This window comes from Silurus meridionalis, chromosome 22 (genome assembly GCF_014805685.1).
Source record: "Silurus meridionalis isolate SWU-2019-XX chromosome 22, ASM1480568v1, whole genome shotgun sequence".
NCBI classification, from domain to species: Eukaryota; Metazoa; Chordata; class Actinopteri; order Siluriformes; family Siluridae; genus Silurus; species Silurus meridionalis.
This window is the reverse complement of record NC_060905.1, coordinates 10,001,641-10,021,775: the sequence shown is the minus strand read 5'-3', so window position 1 is coordinate 10,021,775 and position 20,135 is coordinate 10,001,641. Positions and strand designations below refer to the sequence as shown.

Genomic DNA, 20,135 nt, shown 5'->3' with positions numbered 1-20,135 from the left:
AAACACGAGTCTTGCGTAAGTAATTACACCCCTCACCCCCTTGAACCTTTGCAGTGTTACGAGCAGGCACAGAAATGAACTTCAGGACAAATATATGTCATGAGAAAATTGCCCATAATATTGGTAGGAAATGAATAGAGTTTGACAAAATGATGTAGGGAATATGAAGAAACAGGACATGCTGTGATCAAATAATAACCCATAACAGGTCCTGACTCAGAGCAACCCAAAGATTTTCCTTTAACAGCACATCATTGTCTTCCGTTTATACCACTGCAAATTTGTAAATGATAAATTCTACTTTATTACAGATAACGTTTTTTTTTTTTACCCATTCATTTTGGCGAATAAAGTTGTTTTGGTTTAAATGTAAAAAAAAAAAAAAAAAGTTATACTGTTTAAGTTATTATGGTAAGATTTTGTCAAGTACCAGTGAATCAAGTCCCTGTGAATGAGCTGTTACTATATAATCCATATTGGAAACATCAGTTTATAAACCTCAAGATATGAATTACAGCAAGGAATACTGTACAAATAAAATGTGCAAAAAGATTTGTGCAAGTATTGCATTTGATTGGATGAACATTCACACCTGTTGTTGTAAAATGTGTACCCAGAATTACTGTAAGTTGAATGAATTTCAGCTGTACAATTAGTGTCATGTGATCTCATTATAAATGCACCAATCCTGGAAGATGATATATATATATTACTTTTTTTGTTTTGTTTTGTTTTTTAACCAAACAACATACCTAAACAGCATCATGAAAACCAAGAAGCGACAAAAACAAGTCGGGCACAAATGCCAAGAGTGAAGAATGCCTGAAAGTCTGGACCTTTTGACAGGACAGGACATGAGGTTAATGAAAAGAGTGTGCGAACTCAAACCGAGCACGTTAGGGCCAGAACATAATCATAGGTGGAAAATTGCGAGTGAACTCTAGACAGTTCATGTAATGGTAAGGGTGGCTGAAATGTGCTCTTGTAAATGTAGAAAGTTAACTCTATAGGGAAATAACTCAACAGAAGAGAGTGCAAGTGAAAGGAACTCCAGCAGAGAAGAAGGTTAAGGGAATAGTTCAGTAAAATAATACTATGATGATTTTAGAAGCAATACAAAATCTGTATAAAATGTGCTAAAAAACTCAATCTAATAAAGTATAAAGTCTGTATGTACAATTGTAGGTTTGCATAACTTCAAACTTCTGCATACCCGCTTCAAACTTTAGGACACAAAGCCTACTTGGCCTACTACACAAAGCCTACTTAGGACACAAAGCCTCCTACCGTCCATACTGTGTGTGTTGCAAAGTTTGCATCTTCTTTCTGCATGCTTCAAGGGTTTCCAATGGGTATTCTGATTTCCTCCCTCAGTCCAATGATATGAAGTGTTTCCTGATTGGCATTTCCAATTCTCTGTAATGTGTGCACGATTGTGCCCTGTGATAGGTTGGCACCATAGACCCTACTGTGCATCAAAACTTCAGGGTAAACTCCAGGATTCCCTGTGACCCAGTGTAGGATTAGTGGTATATATCATATAAAAATAATAATAACAAAAAAATAAAAGAATTATAATTGTATTGGTATTGGGTGAAGCAAAATTTTACTGATTCAATGCAAAAAAAAAAAACATTGGACACCAAGAATGTAAACATGTATATATGTATGTAATGTAAAAGATATATCACACAGACAACCACTAAAGGTTAGGCACAATCCATTTAATTATCAAATTTATTGACTTCTCCTTTTACAAAACCAAATGAGGGAAATTCTGCTTTCTCGTCATGGATCAGTTACATAATGAAGCTAAAACATGTGCTATATAAATATTAAAAAAAATGCATACCCATGCACATCATTAGTTATAGCTTTATAAACATGATCATTTATCCATGTAACAATTTCATACTAAATACATTTTCTGCCAAAAGAGACAAATTTCCCTTCTGTTCTTTGACTTCTTTTGTTGGCAACTTAAAGGAGATTTACTCATAACCAATTTCAGGACTCGCCTCAGGAGATGCGGTTTGTCTGCTGTCCTCTAGCTGCCATGGCCCTGGAGAGCCTCTGCCATGAAGAGCTTACCCAGGTTCTGAGAAGTAAACTCCTTCACAGTCTGGCAGTAAGTGTTGATTTGCCCTAAAGAGAACGATGAGGGAAAAATAGGTATAATTAGCACGACCGTCTCAGGACTTGCTGATTCCCCTCAGATCTTGAAAAAGAGATAAAGAGCTAAATAAAATGGTGAAAAAAGGTGACAGATAAAGCAGGAGAGGTGTAGAGGTAAAGAGTAATGACAGCACTGGCTGGCGCTCTTAATGTCCTCCATTATGTTGTAAGGCCAGACTGCAGCACTAAGTGATTGGCTTTCTGCTCGGCAGCGTTGGAAGGGAACGCACGTTTTGCCAGGCAGGGCTCGAGTGTTTTTCTAAAAGCCCTTAAGAGGCTGAAAAATGAACACTCCATCACCTGCAAACAACAGCTCCCCTCTCAAACATACACCCACACACACCCACACACACACACACACACACACACACACACACACACACACAAACACACACACAAACCTAGAAGTGTTAGTCTCAGCATCACTTACATGTTGCTCTTCCTGACCCTGCTCTGAATGATAATGCAGACGTGGCATACGTTTGATGTAATATGACTTGATTTACAAATACATACATACATACATACATACATACATACATATCTATATATATTTGTATGAATATAATATATATGACGTAATTTTTCAGATACACTTTTCCCTGCAAATATACTCATGACATACTTATTATATACTAAGGCGCTTGTATAAATGTACAAATTAATTTAACACGTCATGCCTGAAACATGCTTTTGTACAAACAATCCATTTTATAATTATATTCATTACCAGTGGTTTCCTCTGACCTCCTAAATGAATCAAAATACTTTATTGATCTCATAGGGAAATTGTTTAAACACATGCTGGTCACTATTATGGCTACATAAAACTGCTCCAAGGTGAAAATGTGTGTGTACGCATGGTGTCCTGTCTAATCCAGGGTGTATTTGCACCTCATATTCTTCAGATAGGCTCTGTATCCGTCATGACCCTGCTCAAGACGGCACAGTTATTAAAGATTAGAATTAAATGCATTTCTGCTAATTCTACGCGTTCATTTTCTCATTAAATAAAACGCAGCGAGATAAATAAATTATTATAACATTATATATTTACTCCTGACTCTGATATTTTAACATTTTTATATCTAGATGCATGATTTCTTAGATCAGTATTGAAATAATAAAGAAAAAAAAATTTTTCGGGGGAAAAAAAAAAAGCTACATCATTTCTGAAAGCAGTTTCTTTCAGGTCACTGTTACTTTCAAATTCGAATGAATAAAAAATAATAAATAAATAAATAAATTGACGGAAAAATTGCGAATATGACTTAATGCCGGCCGGCATGATTTATGAAGTAAAAGGAGTTTACTTGCTTTAAGGCAACACCGTCTGATCTGAATGCTCAATAAACACGGATGAAACAGCTAAACATCAGCTCCGAACGACTTGGTGCAGCCAGAGCCCAGGTAGCTCGAGGTAAATATTTCACACAACCTGTACACAGTGACAACTCCAAATCTAATTACGCACAACTCAATAACAGACCCCGCACATAAAGCCCCACAGGCGAATGTATCCCACTGCAAGCGGAGCCGGAGTGAATCAGGAATGTTAATAATTCAAAGGCAAATGTGCATCTGCCCGGGGTGTCTCGGCTCAGAGGCGGTGAGGAAAATATAAAAGTGAAGGAGGAAGAGTTAGTTTGGAAAAGAAAAAAGAAAAAGTACTAAAAAGAGAGGGATTAGATGCTAAAGATGCTGTGAATACTAATGCTCTTTGGTGCTCATTAGCATGAGAAAGAGTGATGGCTGAATTTGTGTGACATGTGAGTGTGTGTAATTAATCCTCGCTGCTTCTGACATGGTGACAGGCAGACAGGGGTTGTGCAAGGCTGCTACACGAATGTAATCAACTCTTCAGACCTACTGTAACCTCAGCTGCTATTATCTATACAAGTCCCTCACACCTACTCATTAGGCATACGAAATCCTTACACTGCCAGAGCGAATCGACAAATCCACATATGCTCCAACTAAACGGCATGAAGGCATCTGAGGGAGTAGTTCACATCTCTGTGTCGTGGTTCATCTCGCACGGTCACACCGTGGCAATTCTGATTAGGTTCGCGAATGGCTAATCTGGACCCGTGGCGATTAAATATGCGGTGAGAAGGCAACACTTTCTTCCTCCTCTCCATCACTGTCTAAAGCGAGAGCTCTTTAACAGGCGCTATAAATTGCTCGGCGTCTCCCCCGTCTGACTCCTCGAGCGGAGGAGGGGATCAGCGCAAATCTTTACAAACCAAGATTACTCGGACTAAATAAGGAAATGAATCATTAACAGGCTGAGTTCTCACAGTCTGCTCCACATGTCTCTCTCGCTTCGCTGAGCAGGCACTACTAACGTAGATTCAATTGAATTCGTAAAAACCTCATGGTGGTTTATTCCTGTGAATTTCTCAGGAAACACAAATTTGGGGTGTATACATCTTTTTTGCAATATAGAGATTCTAAAACACTACATAGACAAAGGTTTGTAAACAAAGGACCATAGGATTTAAGATGTTTTTTGAATATCCCATTCCACATTTAATATTTATTTGCTCTTATAATAAAATCCACTGTTCTGGAAAAATGTCCACTAGATTTTGGAGTGTGCATGTAGTTATTTGTGATCATGCCACAAGGGTGTTAATGACGCTTTTCGTCCACTGCAAATGATCCAAAACGCAGCTGCACGACGTGTTCAATCAGCCCAAGTTCTCCCACACCACCCCACTGCTGCGCTCCCTTCACTCGCTTCCAGTAGCTGCACGTTTTAGATTCAAAACACTGATGCTTGCCTACAAGGCCAAAAATCGACCAGCACCATCTTACCTCAGAGACCTCATCACATCTCGCACTGCACCACGCTGTCTGAGATCCTCCAGCACTGCTCGACTGGTACCACCTTCTCTCAGAATGAGAGGTAAGTACACTTCAAGGCTCTTCTCTGTTCTGGCACCGAGGTGGTGGAATGAACTTCCCCTAGATGTCCGTACAGAGCAGTCCCTGACTATCTTCAAGCGGCGATTGAAGCCCTACCTTTTCCTGAAACACTTAAATTAGCACTTTCCAAGTTTGTAGAATTCAAGAGTTATATTTATATTAAGTTTGTAATCTTGCGTACCAGTGTAGATTTATTCATTTCTAGAGACTCAAAGCACTTTTGTACGTCGCTCTGGATAAGGGCATCTGCTAAATGCCGCAAATGTAAATGTAAATGTAATAAAGTCATGTACTGATGTAGGGTGTGGAGGCCTGAGGGTGCAGTCAATTTTCCAATTCATCCTAATGTTGTTCAGTAGTGTCAGAGTTCTAAAGCAGGTCACTCAAGACTGGATAGGTTTGGAACCAATATACAAATATACGCAATACGTTCGGTTGGTAAGCAGCAACTGCTTATTTAAATGTCTATGGTGCTTCAGCAACATAGTAGGAATGAATTTTCCTTTATCATCTTTTCTCCATCCAGTTTATAGGACTGTGGTGAGACCTGCGATGTTGTATGGTTTAGAGACAGTGGCACTGAGTAAAAGACAGGAGGTGGAGCTGGAGGTAGCAGAGCTGAAGATGTTGAGGTTTTCGTTGGGAGTGACGAGAATGAACAAAATTAGAAATGAGTTTATTAGAGGGACAGCCCATGTAGGACGTTTTGGAGACAAGGTGAGGGAGGCGAGATTGAAATGGTTTGGACATGTGCAGAGGAGGGACATGAGTTATATTGGTAGAAGAATGCTGAGGATGGAGCCACCAGGAAGGAGGAAAAAAGGAAGACCAAAGAAGAGGTTTATAAATGTGGTGAGGGAAGACATGCAGGTAGTTGGTGTGAAAGAAGCAGATGTAGAGGACAGGGGGGTATGGAGACGGATGATCCGCTGTGGCGACCCCTAATGGGAGCAGCCGAAAGAAGAAGATCTTTTCTCTATCCAAGATCACAAGAACAGGTCAGAGGCAAGAGCCGTTTCTCTCCTAAATATGGAAAGCTGTTTCTATTAGGATCTCATGAGGAAAAAAACACTTTTCTGGTAACCAGACGAGGTCAAACAAACTTGAAAAGTGTTTAAAATGTGTGTAAAATGAAACAAAATCAGGTAAGAAAGTATTGTTTCTAAATGTTCTATAATAAAAAATTCAAAAGGTTTGCCCAAGCCACCTCACATTGTGTTAATAAGCCCAAGTTTATTTTCCTCCACACAAACTATTTTTATGAGAAATGAAGGATATTCAACAGGGTTCCCTGTAGAGCATCATGGGATAAACAAGTTTAATAATAAAAAGCACATCACAACCACAAGTGTTTTATTTTTTAATACCCAATATAATAATGTCTTGAAAACAAAAACCCCACCTCTAAAACTTTCATTTGCGTTAGCTGAGTTTTCTGTTGCCATCAAGGCAGAGATAAAGATTTAGGTGTCTTATGTATACTGACCAGCTATGAGCAGGGAATCCATGCGTGGAGGAGGCTGTGGTGGCTTGAACAGCTTGGTGAGATCTTCTTCAGGAAGAGGAGGCTCACCTCGGCTCTGCCTCTGAGTGTTCTCCTGCTGACGCCTCTGGACGTACTGGAGTGGAAAGAGAGAGGGAGAGAGAAAGAGGGAAAAAAAGAGAGAGGAGAAAAAAAAACCCACAAAGCATTATTATGACCTTGATATTTGGAGCTCTTGCTATTAACCTGTAGATGGCCTGAGGCAATCCAATTATCTCCCTGTGAAACAAAAACTTAAGGGGGAAACCTTTCAAGCCACAAGTGGTGCATGACAAGAGAGAGAGAGAGAGAGAGAGAGAGAGAGAGAGAACTCTATTAGAACAGAGCAGAGGATGACAAGTGAACATCAAAGGCTGAAGGAGGCAAAAAAAAATCAATGAGGACCAAAAAAGGAGCACAAGGAAGTTGATAGATGGTGTGGATCCACCACCTTTGAGCATTTATTTCCCCTCTAATGTACATGCTGTACTCAGACTAGACACATTTGTGAAGTGCAGATGTGGTCTGAGTGGCGTGTGCTATGCTTCAGTGCTCAGTCATGCATCTACACAGCAGCCAAACATGTATGCTTCAATATTTACATAGAAGCTGTCAGTAATTACAGTTTAAATAGCGTGAATTAGAAAAAAAAATCAGCTACTGCAAAATTAATCTCTAAATGCATTTACTGAAAAGCATGAGGGAATTAAAATGTAATTATTTTAATGTACACTTCTAATCCTGTTCTCATCCTGAGGGTATATAGAGAAAGAGAGACAGTAAGGAGACTGTAATAATAACGAGCCTGCATGCAAACAGGACACAAATAAGATACCGCCGTTGTATAACATGATGCCATCGAGAATCGTGCATTGGGCATAATATGAGCTCCAATATTATTGGCACCTTTGATAGCTTGTAAATTAAATTAATTTCACAAACAACTATCAGTCATTAATGAGCTTAATCTCACACTGGAAACAAAAATCTCACACTGGACACATGATGTTTTTCACTGAGAATATTAAAAAAAGAAAAATCTAGTAAATTCAGTGTAAGGAAACCAAATCTACAATTAATATCCGCCCTTGAAATTCTTTAATCCGAATCAACAGAATCATGAATTCATTGATATTTTATGATTCTCCTCTTGGGCGATCATCCATGACTTCCTGCTTCACTGGGACTAAATTTCCTTTTATCAACACAAGGAAGATTAGAGAATGTGCAAATTAAATGAGACCTTGACCTTCTTAAATCAGCCTGTCCCCTGACCCAAGCCGCATGAAAAACCTTTGAGATTTATCTAATTAACCACAAACATTTTTCATTGTTTTTTTTTTTTTTTTTTTTTTTTGAGGATGTTCATCATTCCAGAGCTTGCTGCATCTTTTCAATAAAAGCAGGCTCAGTTACTGTAGGAGCATAGATAAAGAAATAGAAAGGAATAGATAAATATATTGTAAATAAATATAGATATTTAGATAAATAAATGATAATCATATCTGGAGTATCGTATATACGATACACAGAATATTAAATGTCTTAGGTTTTATTTTTAAGAATGTTTACACAAGCAGTTCAAACCTTTTATCAATTCTATACAGCACACAATGTTCGTGTCGCTCACAACGAGGTAGGCACGTGCACTTGTCTCATCACAAGGGGAGAGAGAGAGAGAGAGAGAGAGAGAGAGAGAGAGGAGGGGGTGGGAGGGAGCAGGGGGCACACAAAAAGCTGTTCAGACTTCATCCCTGAACTTGACACAGATGGCAACTCCATCGATTTCCTTCAAGCACCGTTCATTTCACCGAGCCAATTTGGAAGGCTTTGTGTTCTGCTAGAGGTGGCTTTGGCTCTCTGCACTGCAGCAAAACAATGGATGCCTCTGAAGGGGAAATGCTGTAACCTTTACTATGCTGAAAGTCACAATTCAGTTAGGACCACGTGAAAGCAGCTTAGCGGAGCTGGTGCACCGCGACATGCTGAGCACGGGGTCGCCTGCACAGTATGGGCCGGCTTCAAAGAGCTCTGGAGAGAAAAGGGGCTCCTCCTTCTTATCAGCACTGAAGCTGCTGCAGCGAGCTCAGGTGTACAGTAGCATGCAGCACGACACAACTGCACAGAGCTCTGGATGAACAGTTCGGTGATTAAATTTGAGATCTTCCAAAGCCGTGGACGAGCGCTAACAAAGAACGGCTTACGAGAAGATTCCTTCAACAGATGGAGGTGGTGAAAGTAGGAACTGGAGGGCACTGGGCAGCACTCCAGTCCAACTCAGACAGCAAGAAAAGGAGGAGGAGAAAAAAAAAAAAAAAAACGGTGGATGGACCAACCAGCAGGTGGTTTGATTTGCCTTCAGAATCCCTCATGCAAGAAAGCAGACTGTGAAAACTTTATTCAGAACTAATGATTGATTTTAGGATCTATTCACCGTTTGGGAGGGTCAAGACTGATCTCTAGAGGACTGACCTTTCAGGCTTAGGGAGTGTGGTTAAAATTCTAAGGACACTTAATGAGCAGTGCATTTCATTGGGAAAGTTGCCAAAAACAATACAGAGAACTGAATAAATATTCATGATGTGGTTTACACATGATGATGAGCTTCTTAATAGTACAGACCTAAGCAAATTAGCCAAATACAAAACAAGCACCTCTGCGCTTGGGTGCACAAAGAATAATTTTTAATTTTTTTAATTAAACAAATAAATAAATAAAAGGACATACACAAAATAGTCTACAACAGTTAACGTTTAGGAAGTGTCGGAGAGCAGATGTAACTCTTTCCTTCAAATTTAAAACAGCTCATCATTAGAAAAACTAACAAAATAATAGAAATGCTCTATTCTCTGAAAGACTAAACACTAGTAATTGTGTCTAAGAAAGGTAAGAGCCAGGTGCAGGAACCTTGGAGGAGCAGAAGGACAGGCTACCTGGTGTTTTTGCTGCTGCTGTTTGCTCAGGCTGCGGCTGTAGTTGTTGTACTTGTTGATGTCTTGGCACATTTCGTCCACTCGGTCCATCAGCATCTGAAGGCTTTTCTCGAGATGAGAGCTGGAACAGAAGAAAAAGCAGAGCACACTGACTTCATTCATGCAGACAGGATCTCACAGACAACAACAAATATTCACTGCAGATTTACTTCGGAAACCAACTTTAGAATCACTTCGTTTAAAAAAATATGTAACATCGTTCTATCGCACAGCTGTGCATGCGTTCTTGTGGAATACAGACAGGTGACGAATTAAATGGAAATTTACACATAGAAAGGTGTTGGTCCACTATGAGCTGCCAGAACAGTTTCAATGTATTTTGGCAGAAATTCAAATTTCCTTTAGGCATGAAAATCTTTCTTCAAAAGGATATTTTCCTCAACTGGACTTCAACTGGGTTCAGACCCGGTCGCCGTGAAAGGCTTTTAATACGCAGCATGAAGCACTTTCTTATCTATCAAAATAATTTGGCATATCTGTGGATGTAGGCAGAGTCATCCCAAGAAAAAAATATATATATATACACTCATATGACAACAGAAGTGGTTTTGAACTTTTAAGCACAAGTAGAATCAAAACCATGGCAGCAAAAACCACCCAGAGTGCACTCGCTTTTTCTTTTCATTTGTCGCATGTCTATAGCTGTACCAGCAGATATACTCATCAGTATCATTTTTTGGGCTTCATCCAACTTAAACTCTTTGATCAGAGTTTGCTTTGGCTTTACATCGTAAAATTTTACTTCCACAACAGATCAATCCAAATTCGATATCAAAACCAAAAAGTACTTTCCTGCCTTAAATACTCAATTTGTAGCTCTCACATTCGGGAAACCAATAGATTACTCCTGCATAAAACATTGTGTGTGCCAAATGCAATTTGGTGTAATTTATATATACTGTTGTGTGATCTCTTTTCTTGTCACCGTTACTCCGTCATTAAGGAAAACAAGTGAGGTAATCAAATTCTTTCCTGGGTTGCAAGACAGATGTGCAGTTTCTGCCAAAAATCCACAAAACTGTACTGTGATGACACTGGAAATCATGAAGCGAGCAAGTTTCCAAATTTTCGGATTAGGGAAGAATTTGATTTTTTTGGCTGAGCAGTAGAATGAAAACCACAAATCAGTCTATTTTATTTTATTTTATTTTTTTTTAAAGCTGCTACACGTTCAGTGCGAGGCAGAGAGAAATGCTTTTTGGGTGCATGTTTTATTCTTTAATATTACGGATTCTATACCATCAAAGCACAGCTGAATTTCCCAGAGAGCAAGATTTTCATCATTGAGGCTTATAAATAAACTGCTCGACTAAAGGGAATATGTTGATAGGTAGAGTTTCATTAGGAAACTAATAAATGATTCATTATATCCCAAAAACATTGCATGAAAATCTGCAGATTTCAAACAATATGCAAATCCTATTCCATGCTGCTGCTATGTCTAATGTCGAACATCAAAGTCAAGGACTGAGAGGATAACAGGAGGATACTTTTAAATTCCTTCTAAAGCCCATAACAAGCCTTTTTTTTATCTCTAGTGTGGCATTAATCTACATTAGCAGCCAATTAGTTACAATAGCAAGTTCCATTAATCTTCCAGGAAAATTCCTTAAATCTGCTGGGAAGACAGATGAGACACAAGCTGCAGGTAAGGACAAAGTTTAAGTACTTCTTTCACACACTCACTCTCTCTCTCGCTCACGCACAAATGTTCCTGGAAAAAATAAGTATGCCATACTGGCTTTCTACACCATCAACAAGGAGACGAACAGCCTTAAACAACTGATGATGCTTTAGGGAGGAAGAAGAGTCCAGAAACAAAAGAGGATACAATACAAGATGAAGGAGTGATAGTGGCAATGTTTAACATTGAACTCCTGAAGGAAAAATTGTGAGTTCAAATCCAAACCCCACCAAGGTGCCACTTCCAATTTAAACCTTAACATTTATCCTGCTATATGTGGTGAGGGAAGACGTGCAGGTAGTTGTTAGAAAGAGGCAGATGTAGATGACAGGGGGGTATGGAGACGGATGAGCCGCTGTGGCGACCCCTAAAGGGAGAAGCCAAAAGAAGAAGAAGAACTCTGGATAACGGCTCTTGTTTTCTAGATTCACATTTAGGCCACTTGGCAAAAGCCTGCAATATAAGAACTACTGTATAAGTTAAAATGTGTCGGAATACTATGGACGTGTGATACCCAGGCTATGCCTACACTAATCCGGATTAATCCACACTTTCGTTTTCAATCGCTTCCCAAAAGTTGCTCATCCGCACTGAAAAGTCTGGACACGCTAACATCCCTGTACCGCGCATGAGCAAAACCTAAAACCTGCGTCCTTTCTGCCTGTTTATCTACTTTCACGGCTTTTTAAGATGCTGCACCGATGACTAAAATGCATTTTCAAAAGCCTCTATTCAAAAGAGTCCGGAGTGTGACGCGAAAACTTTTTTTTTATCCACTTTGGAGAGTGTTTTCAAAAAGCTGCGTTTCTGTTGAAGGAAAACGCCCTGTCGGACAGGACAAGAGGCCAGAACAAAGAGAAAAATGTGCGTGTTTAAACAAAAACTTTAGTGTGGACATGGCCCCAGTTAACCATCTGAGAACTTTCGAAACTATCCACAGTATTCGATCCACAGTTCCACTCTAATGGCACAGGTGTGAATCAGGACAGTCTTCCTGCAGAAAACACAAAGCTATACCCAAAGACGTTTGAACACAACTCGGCTTGGCGCTCGTGTTTAAGCGTGGTTTCATTCGAGATTAGAAAGTAAATATTTCGATTTTGAAAAGAGTGAAAAAAAAATGCATGTACACTTGGATACGGGGCATGAGGGGAAAAAATGTTTAGGTTTTTTTTTTTTCATTTAACTACCCCTACCCAGCAAATTACAGAGTTTGCTGGCTCTGCAGGTTTGGCAAGAAAGTAAGCAAGTGTGTGTGTGTGTGTGTGTGTGTGTGGCCCTGGAAGGAGTTTTTAATGTTTCTGAAGAGGCTTTCTGTCGTAGTGTGCCAGCTCTGATGAATGAGGGCAGGGATCCCAATATGACCTCCATCTTTTCCCATGCACCTCATTATTCAGCCTCCAATGAGCTCAGAATACTCTCTCCCACACTAGCGGAATTACACACACCCACGCGCGTATACGCACACGAAAGAATTACAGAGACACATATATATTTGCGTGGGCATTCACTCTCACTAACACACACACACACACACACACACACACACACACACACACACTCTATGAGCTCTTGAAATCTGACAGAGTAAACAAAATGCTCAATTCTCACACTGAGAATGATGAACGAATCGGCTGTGTTCACTGTCCATTCAAGGCCTCAACCAGCAAATATTCTAATTGTGAATGAAATACTGTTTTAAGGGGATCTAAAAAAAAAAAAAAAAAGAAAAAGTAAAAAAAAAAAAAAAAAAAAAAAAAAGGAGGGCGCCATCCTCTTCCTTTACCGTAACTGAAGCCATTCAGTGACGCAGTTGGATCTGCAGAAGGTCTGACTAAGGAACATGGTGTCCCAATAAAGGCTGCCACAGGAAAAAGGTGACTCAGTTAGACAAACTGTTATTTCACCATTCGACTGGTGGAAGGTTTGGATCATCTCGCGGCCTGTTGGCAGGCTCAATTCTGTAATCCTTTTTTGTTATTTGGGCAAAAAGAATAAATAAAACACGGCTCCTTGAGGTCAGTGTTAAGGTTTGGATTATAGGTATAAATATAAATACAGGATTTCGAGATCACATATGTTACAGCCTGATAATAAAGAGACCAGCAACAATAAATCCAATTTCAAATTCAAACTAATATTGGTGACTGGCCAACAGACAATAACTTTGATGGCCAGTACACTGGCCATAATGTTTAATCCTAAATGGTCCAAAAATATTAAATTCTTTGGGCATGGCCACTTCATGAGAGCAAATAAAACTGATAGGTTTCTGGTTTATTTCACATGAGAAACGTGCAATTTTCCTAGCATTTGAAATCCAGCTTACAATTAATCTAAAATTTTTTTAATCAGTGCATTGCACAGTGCCAGCCTGCCAATATACATTAGCCTGTATGGCTAAGAATAAAATCGAATATCCTTCATCACATATACATTACAGCACATTGAAATTCTTTCTTCGCATATCTCTGCGTGCTCGGGAGCTGAGGTCAGAGCGCAGGTCAGCCATGATACAGCGCCCCTGGAGCACAGAGGGTTAAGGGCATTGCTCAATCTCCCAGAAGTGGCAGCTTGGCGATTCTGGGGCTTGAACCCCAGACCTTCCGATCAATAACCCAGCACCTTAACCACCATCACTTCTCTCCCCTTAGCCCAACTAACCAGCAGCAAAACCTGCCTAACTCATAATTTATACACTGACTAGGCATAACATAACATAACAGTATGACAGGTGAAGTGAATAACACTGATTATCTCTTCATCATGGCACATTAGTGGGTGGGATTTATTAGGCAGCAAGTGAACATTTTGTCCACAAAGTTGATGTGTTAGAAGCAGGAAAAAGGTTTGAGTAAGTTCGACGAGGACCAAATTGTGATGTCTAGACCAGTGGTCCCCAACCCCTCAAAAGGGGTCCAAGGAAGGAACAGTGGTGAACTGGCGACAGGGGCATGGGGGGCAGAGGCTCAGGTATGCATTTGAGGAGTGAAGGCTGGGCCGCGTGGTCTGATCCAACAGACGAGCTCCTTGTAGCTCAAATTGCTGAAGTAGTTAATGCTATTAATTCTTGACGGATCAGGACTGTTTTGGCAGCAAATGGGAGACCAACACAATATTAAGCAGGTGGTGATAAAATGATGCCGATTGGTGGCCATAAAGTTATCATTAGAATAAAAAGGCACACAGAACCAGTCATATATCTGGGTGGTAGATGGTTATGGCAGCAGTTGTTTCATGGCAAAAGATTTCTGTGCAAGTTTTTAAAAGAGCATTAGAGATCAGCACCCAGTGTCCCCTGAACTTGCACTGTAATAAGAAAAATACATGGTGCATGGCGCGAAGCATCCAGGGAAGCCAAAAAAACACGTAAGAACCAAGAAGCATATATACAAGTCACAAGGGCGGTAGCGTTGTGTAAACAAGCTAGATTTAATATATTTAAAGACAACAACTTAAAGCCTGCCGGACAAACAGAGGCACTCAAACTCATCAGTCTGCTTTTGTTAAAATCGAAGCCGCATGTTTGACCCCTCGGTTCAAGATGAGACTGTCTGAGCTAGCGGCCATGATAGATTAGTGGTTTAAGAAGAGATCTGTTGAAGCCAGACAAAGATCTAACTCTAATTCCACCACAACACAGAGAAATAAGACAGCCGTGTGGTTGGTTCGCTCAAGCTAAGTTGATTTTCGCATGAGGTAAGAGGCTATGTGGCATCATTTGAACTGACGGAGGTGGAACATTTCATGTGCATGTGTGTGCATGTGCTTAAAGAAAAAACATAGGTTCTACAAAATGTATGGTAAGTCTCTGTAATGCAAATGCTAGGAAGCTCCTGCTATGAAGTGCTTTCACACACATACATGACGAATCAAAGAAGTCCAAGAGTAGCCAGATTATAACAGGGATGGACAACTAAAAAAATAAAACAAAATGGAGGATGGGCTACAAGAGGAGAGTGGCAGGCCCCTCCAGACAGGCTCATTTAAAATTGAAGCTATACCGGGCAATATATTCTTTTTTTTTTTTTTTTTTTCCCCAACCAAGACATACAGATTCTCCCAGCACCAGCCGATCCCCACCCAAACCCCCAACCCCTCCAACCCCCTCCGTCCACATTGTAAAACTCATAATTCTTTTTTTACTCCATGCAGAAAAAAAAAGAATTCAATTTAGCCTCTCAGATGAAGAGAGCTGATTTGATGTGAACCCTCTGGGAAGAAGGGAGGAGGGTTAGAGAGGAAAGCAAAGAGGGTGGTGGGGGGAGACGAGAGAAAGACAGGGAGGTATTGTACTAGCTGGGCTGCAGTTGTCCACTGTTTGCTTTGGTTTCTACGGTAACAGCAGACTGCAAAGAGATAACTTAAACAGATGTGGAGAGAAGAGAGAGATGGAGAGAAAAGAACGTCAGAGCAAAGCCACTGATAAATCTGCCATGCCTGCACGCTTTTTTAGTATTCCAGTCATTAGAGAGGGAAAGAGCGAGCACAGCTAAAGATAGAAAGACAGCGATGGAAACAAAAGGGTGAGTGCCCTTATGGCCTGACCGCCAGCTGAAGCAATACTGAGCTTGAAATTTTATAAGAGATTTGTACAGTTTGTGGCTGAAAAGGTCAGGTGTCCATATACTTTCGTCAATATAGTGTATGCGCGCATGTTTAGTTGCTTGTCCCACGTCCCTTCGCACCTTTCCACTGAGAAGGGCAAGTAATCGGCAAAGTATTATTTCAAGAGATGAACAGAGCTGTTGGATCCCTGCCTTTCTTTAGACGAAAAACATTTGACAGGTCTGAATTAAGAGAGACAAATTAAAAAGATCAAATTCCCTTCGAATCTACTGGGAAAGAGACCTTCAAACCCACTCAGACCTTCAACAAAGGAAAAATAAGCAATGAAAGTGGTGATTTCTCTCCCCCACCCTCCCCGTAAAAATTGAAATTAATAAATCACCCTCTGGACCATGATTGTACAGAACATAATAAATAAAATTAATATGCTAATTGGAAACTGAAAACCTCCCATGAGTGCATTAGTAAGTTAAAAAGAATAACATGCTGATAGCAGTGAACAATATGCAGTATCTGAGTTATTGATTTATCTTCACGTCTGCTGGGATGCCTCTATTCAACACAGAAGCTGAACGAAAGCGAGGAGCAAACATATGTATGAAAACAGATGGCAACATTTTTTTCGCTATTCAAAAGTGCTCCATTTCTTTTGATTCGGCTTTTATGCTTTTTTTTTATTTTATATCAGATAGAAAATGAAACTGAACAGTAAAATTGTGCTACTGTTGTGTTCTCATACTTGATGTTCTCCTGTAGTGATTTTTACTGTATTTATTTAAACTCTTACATTCTTGACATTTTCCACATCTTTTCTTTGCCACTTGTTACTACAAATCAGGTTCTGCTGGATCTAAGCATAATACATCAAAAAGAACATCAGCCAAATCGACACATTCTCAGGTTAAACCACCATTTTCAGGACATAATAGTCACATTTATGACATTTGGAAGAACAAATATCCCCTCTCTCACACTCTCTCTCTCTATATATACACACTAAATAAACAAAAGTATTAGGATATCTGGCTTTTCTTGCCATATGTGGTTCTTTTCCAAACTGTTACCACAAAGCTGGATGTCTTTGGATGAGGTATATATAAAATTTTGTGTTCACTTGAACTTGGAAACCCAAACCTGTTCCCGTGCACAAAGCGAGCTCCATGTGGTTTACATGGTTTGGAGAGGAAGCTCTTGAGTGGCCTGCTATAGAGCTCTGATCTCAACACAACTGAACACCTTCGGGATGAATTGGAACACTGACCGCACCCCAGGCCTCCTCACCTACATCAGTACCTGACTTTACTAACATCCTCGTGGCTAATGAACACAAATCTCACAAACACACTTCAAAATCTAGTGGAACATCTTCCCAAAAGAGTGGAGGAAATGATAAGAGCAAATTGGGACCAAACAGGGAATCCGATGCTTAAAAAGAACATAATATACTTATGACCAGGTGTTCGCAAAATTTTGGCATTATAGTGTCATTTCTAACACTAATTGATTAAAGATTCCAACAGAGAAATGCTCGTTTAAATCAAATATTGAATTAAAATAAATATGATGACTATCTTCATCAGTCATCGAATCTGTGCTTCATTTAGATGATTAATATCATTTATAATGATAATCGACTACCGTGATGATGCAGTAATCCCCTGGTTTATCGCGGAATTGCATTTGTCACATAACTAATATGTTTAGCTGATAGTTGATAGACCAAAAAATGTATAGGGAATTGTTTTTATGTAGTTTCATGTTGAAATAATGCAATTTATTAATCATTTTATCATTATTAATTATAAAATGAAGTAAAATGTTAATACAGTACAGTACTGTATACATTAAATAGCATTTTTGGGGTGGCGTCCGTTTATCGCGGTTTTGGAACGTAACCGCCACAATAAACGAGGGGATTACTGTACACCTTATTAAAAATCACTGCACACCTCAACAATGTTTAACTCTAATGAATAGTCAATCTGTGCCACCCAGATCAGGATGGGTTCCCTCGAGTCAGGTTCCCCTCAAGGTTTCTTTCTAATGGCATCTCGGGGAGTTTTTTCTTGCCACAGTCGCCACCGACTTGCTCATTAGAGACGATTATAAAGAACAATCTTATTCATTCTTCATTTCTGCATTATCTGTGTAAAGCTGCTTCGAGACAATGTCCGTTGTCAAAATCTTAAAACAAATAAATATGAATTGAACTGAAATAAACACAGAATATCAGAGTATATCTGGTACATAGCTACATTAGCTAGATACAATATGGGCAGCAAGTACTGCAAATATTAGGCAAACGGCTTGAGAATAAGAAACTTTTCATGATGTAAATATAAAAAGGAAGCGTGCTGACTGCTAGAAGTCTGAAACCTTGATAAGGAATCAATAAATGAACCCAAACATGTCGGCATGAACTTGCATCTTGCTGACTCAGTGACTGATATTTCATGTGCTATCAGGTTTTTAATAAGAAGACATTAAATAAGCACATAATACAGTTATAACTAGCAACATCCTTCTGAATCTCTCTGCAGGCTTCATCAGGTGTCCATTATTACCGGTTTTCATTTTACTGACTCAATATGGCAGTGCTTTCCTTCTTGCATGAAAATGCACTTGTATCAAGTGTAGAGGATCCATAGCTGTTTCATGCTGGCATCTATTAAAGCTCAGTACTACAGCATCTGCTCTCGTTCCTACAGTAGTTCCCTTTTGATGTTATATATTATTATTGCTTTTCCTTATCTTGATGACACAAATCAGGCACAGGTTGCTACCCTGAACTAAGCAATAGTTGCCCACTCGAATGAGATAAATCCCAGAATGATTGATCCATGAGCATAAATTGATCCTGGCTTCTCCTTGGAGAACTCACTGCTACAGCATTTATGTAATGTTAAATCCCTGGACATTGGCCACTCCCACATGGTTCGAGGATCCCAAAAAACAAGGATGAGTTTTGATTAAAAGAACAGTAAAGGGAGGATGGCAGATATATTTGAGCTATTCACAGCTCCACTATATACCACACACCCTTTGATACATCTGTTTGATTACGTTTATGGCATTCTGTCAGACACCCTTTTCCAGAGCTGCTTACTATTATCTCATTCAGACAATAGAGCAGTAAGGGCCTTGCTCAAGAGCCCAATGGTGGTGCTGGGATTTGAACTTTGCTCCATTTGGATTATTCCACCATCCACAACTTTGTATAAAACATGACATCTGCTTTAGTATTCACCTTATTTTTTGCCATTTACCAGCTCTTGATGTGTTGTGTTTCTGTTTTATGCTAGCTACAAGCTCACCTGTGTTTGATATTAAGCATTCTTTTTTATCTAACAGATACTATATGGACAAATGTTTGGGGCCACCTGACCACAACACCTTTATGATGATCTTTCCCAAACTGTTGTCACAACTCGAATACACATATTTGTACAGGATGTCTATGCTTTCCTTCCACTCAAACATTTTATCCAGGATGATGATGCTGCATTGCAAAAAGAAATGCTTGTGTCATGGCTTGAGAAGGTTGGTGCAGAAGAACTTAATAGGGTTGAGATCAGGTCTCTGTGCCAAAAGAACACATTTGGGATAACTGGAATGCCAAGTTTGTTTGCCGAACATCAGTGACCAGAAAGAAAATATAAGAAAAGATTTTCGTCTCAGAAGAGTGGAAGCTGGGGAGTGTACCTGCGTATTAATGACCCTGGTTTTAGAATGGGGCATACAATAGACAAGTGTATGCATCCTATTAGAGGGACAGCGCATGTAGGATGTTTTGGAGACAAGGTGAGGGAGGCGAGATTGAGATGGTTTGGACATGTGCAGAGGAGGGACATGGCGTATATCAGTAAGAGAATGCTGAGGATGGAGCCACCAGGAAGGAGGAAAAGAGGAAGACCAAGGAGGAGGTTCATGGATGTGGTGAGGGAAGACATGCAGATAGTTGGTTTGAAAGAGGCAGATGTAGAGGACAGGGGGTATGGAGACGGATGATCCCCTGTGGCGACCCCTAATGGGAGAAGCCGAAAGAAGAGAAAGAAGATGATGCATCCTTTCTTTCAAGTATTCGAACTAGGGAATAATTTATGTTCTTTTGATACAGTAGCTGCCTTGATACTGTTTAGACAAATGCATTTTATTTTCTGGCACTCATGTTATGTTTAGGTATTGTTTAGAGAGTAAGAATAAGACAATGTATTCCAGTTGTTAGAATCAAGGTATCTAAAAGTCTCAGCCATTCTTTGTT

The 20,135-nt window shown here is 39.7% G+C and overlaps 1 protein-coding gene across 1 annotated transcript in view; it reads right to left on the bottom strand.

The window, feature by feature from the left end:
* Positions 1–1,703: 1,703 nt before the first annotated feature.
* Positions 1,704–20,135, bottom strand: part of eif3hb (eukaryotic translation initiation factor 3, subunit H, b) — a 76,307-nt gene continuing 57,875 nt past the window's right edge. The window contains exons 6-8 of the mRNA XM_046834656.1: positions 9,562–9,682; positions 6,593–6,725; positions 1,704–2,145 (exon numbers count right to left, since the gene is read on the bottom strand). Of these exons, the coding sequence (XP_046690612.1) occupies positions 2,048–2,145; positions 6,593–6,725; positions 9,562–9,682 (352 nt within the window). The 3' untranslated portion in view covers positions 1,704–2,047. The remainder of the gene's footprint in view (positions 2,146–6,592; positions 6,726–9,561; positions 9,683–20,135) is intronic.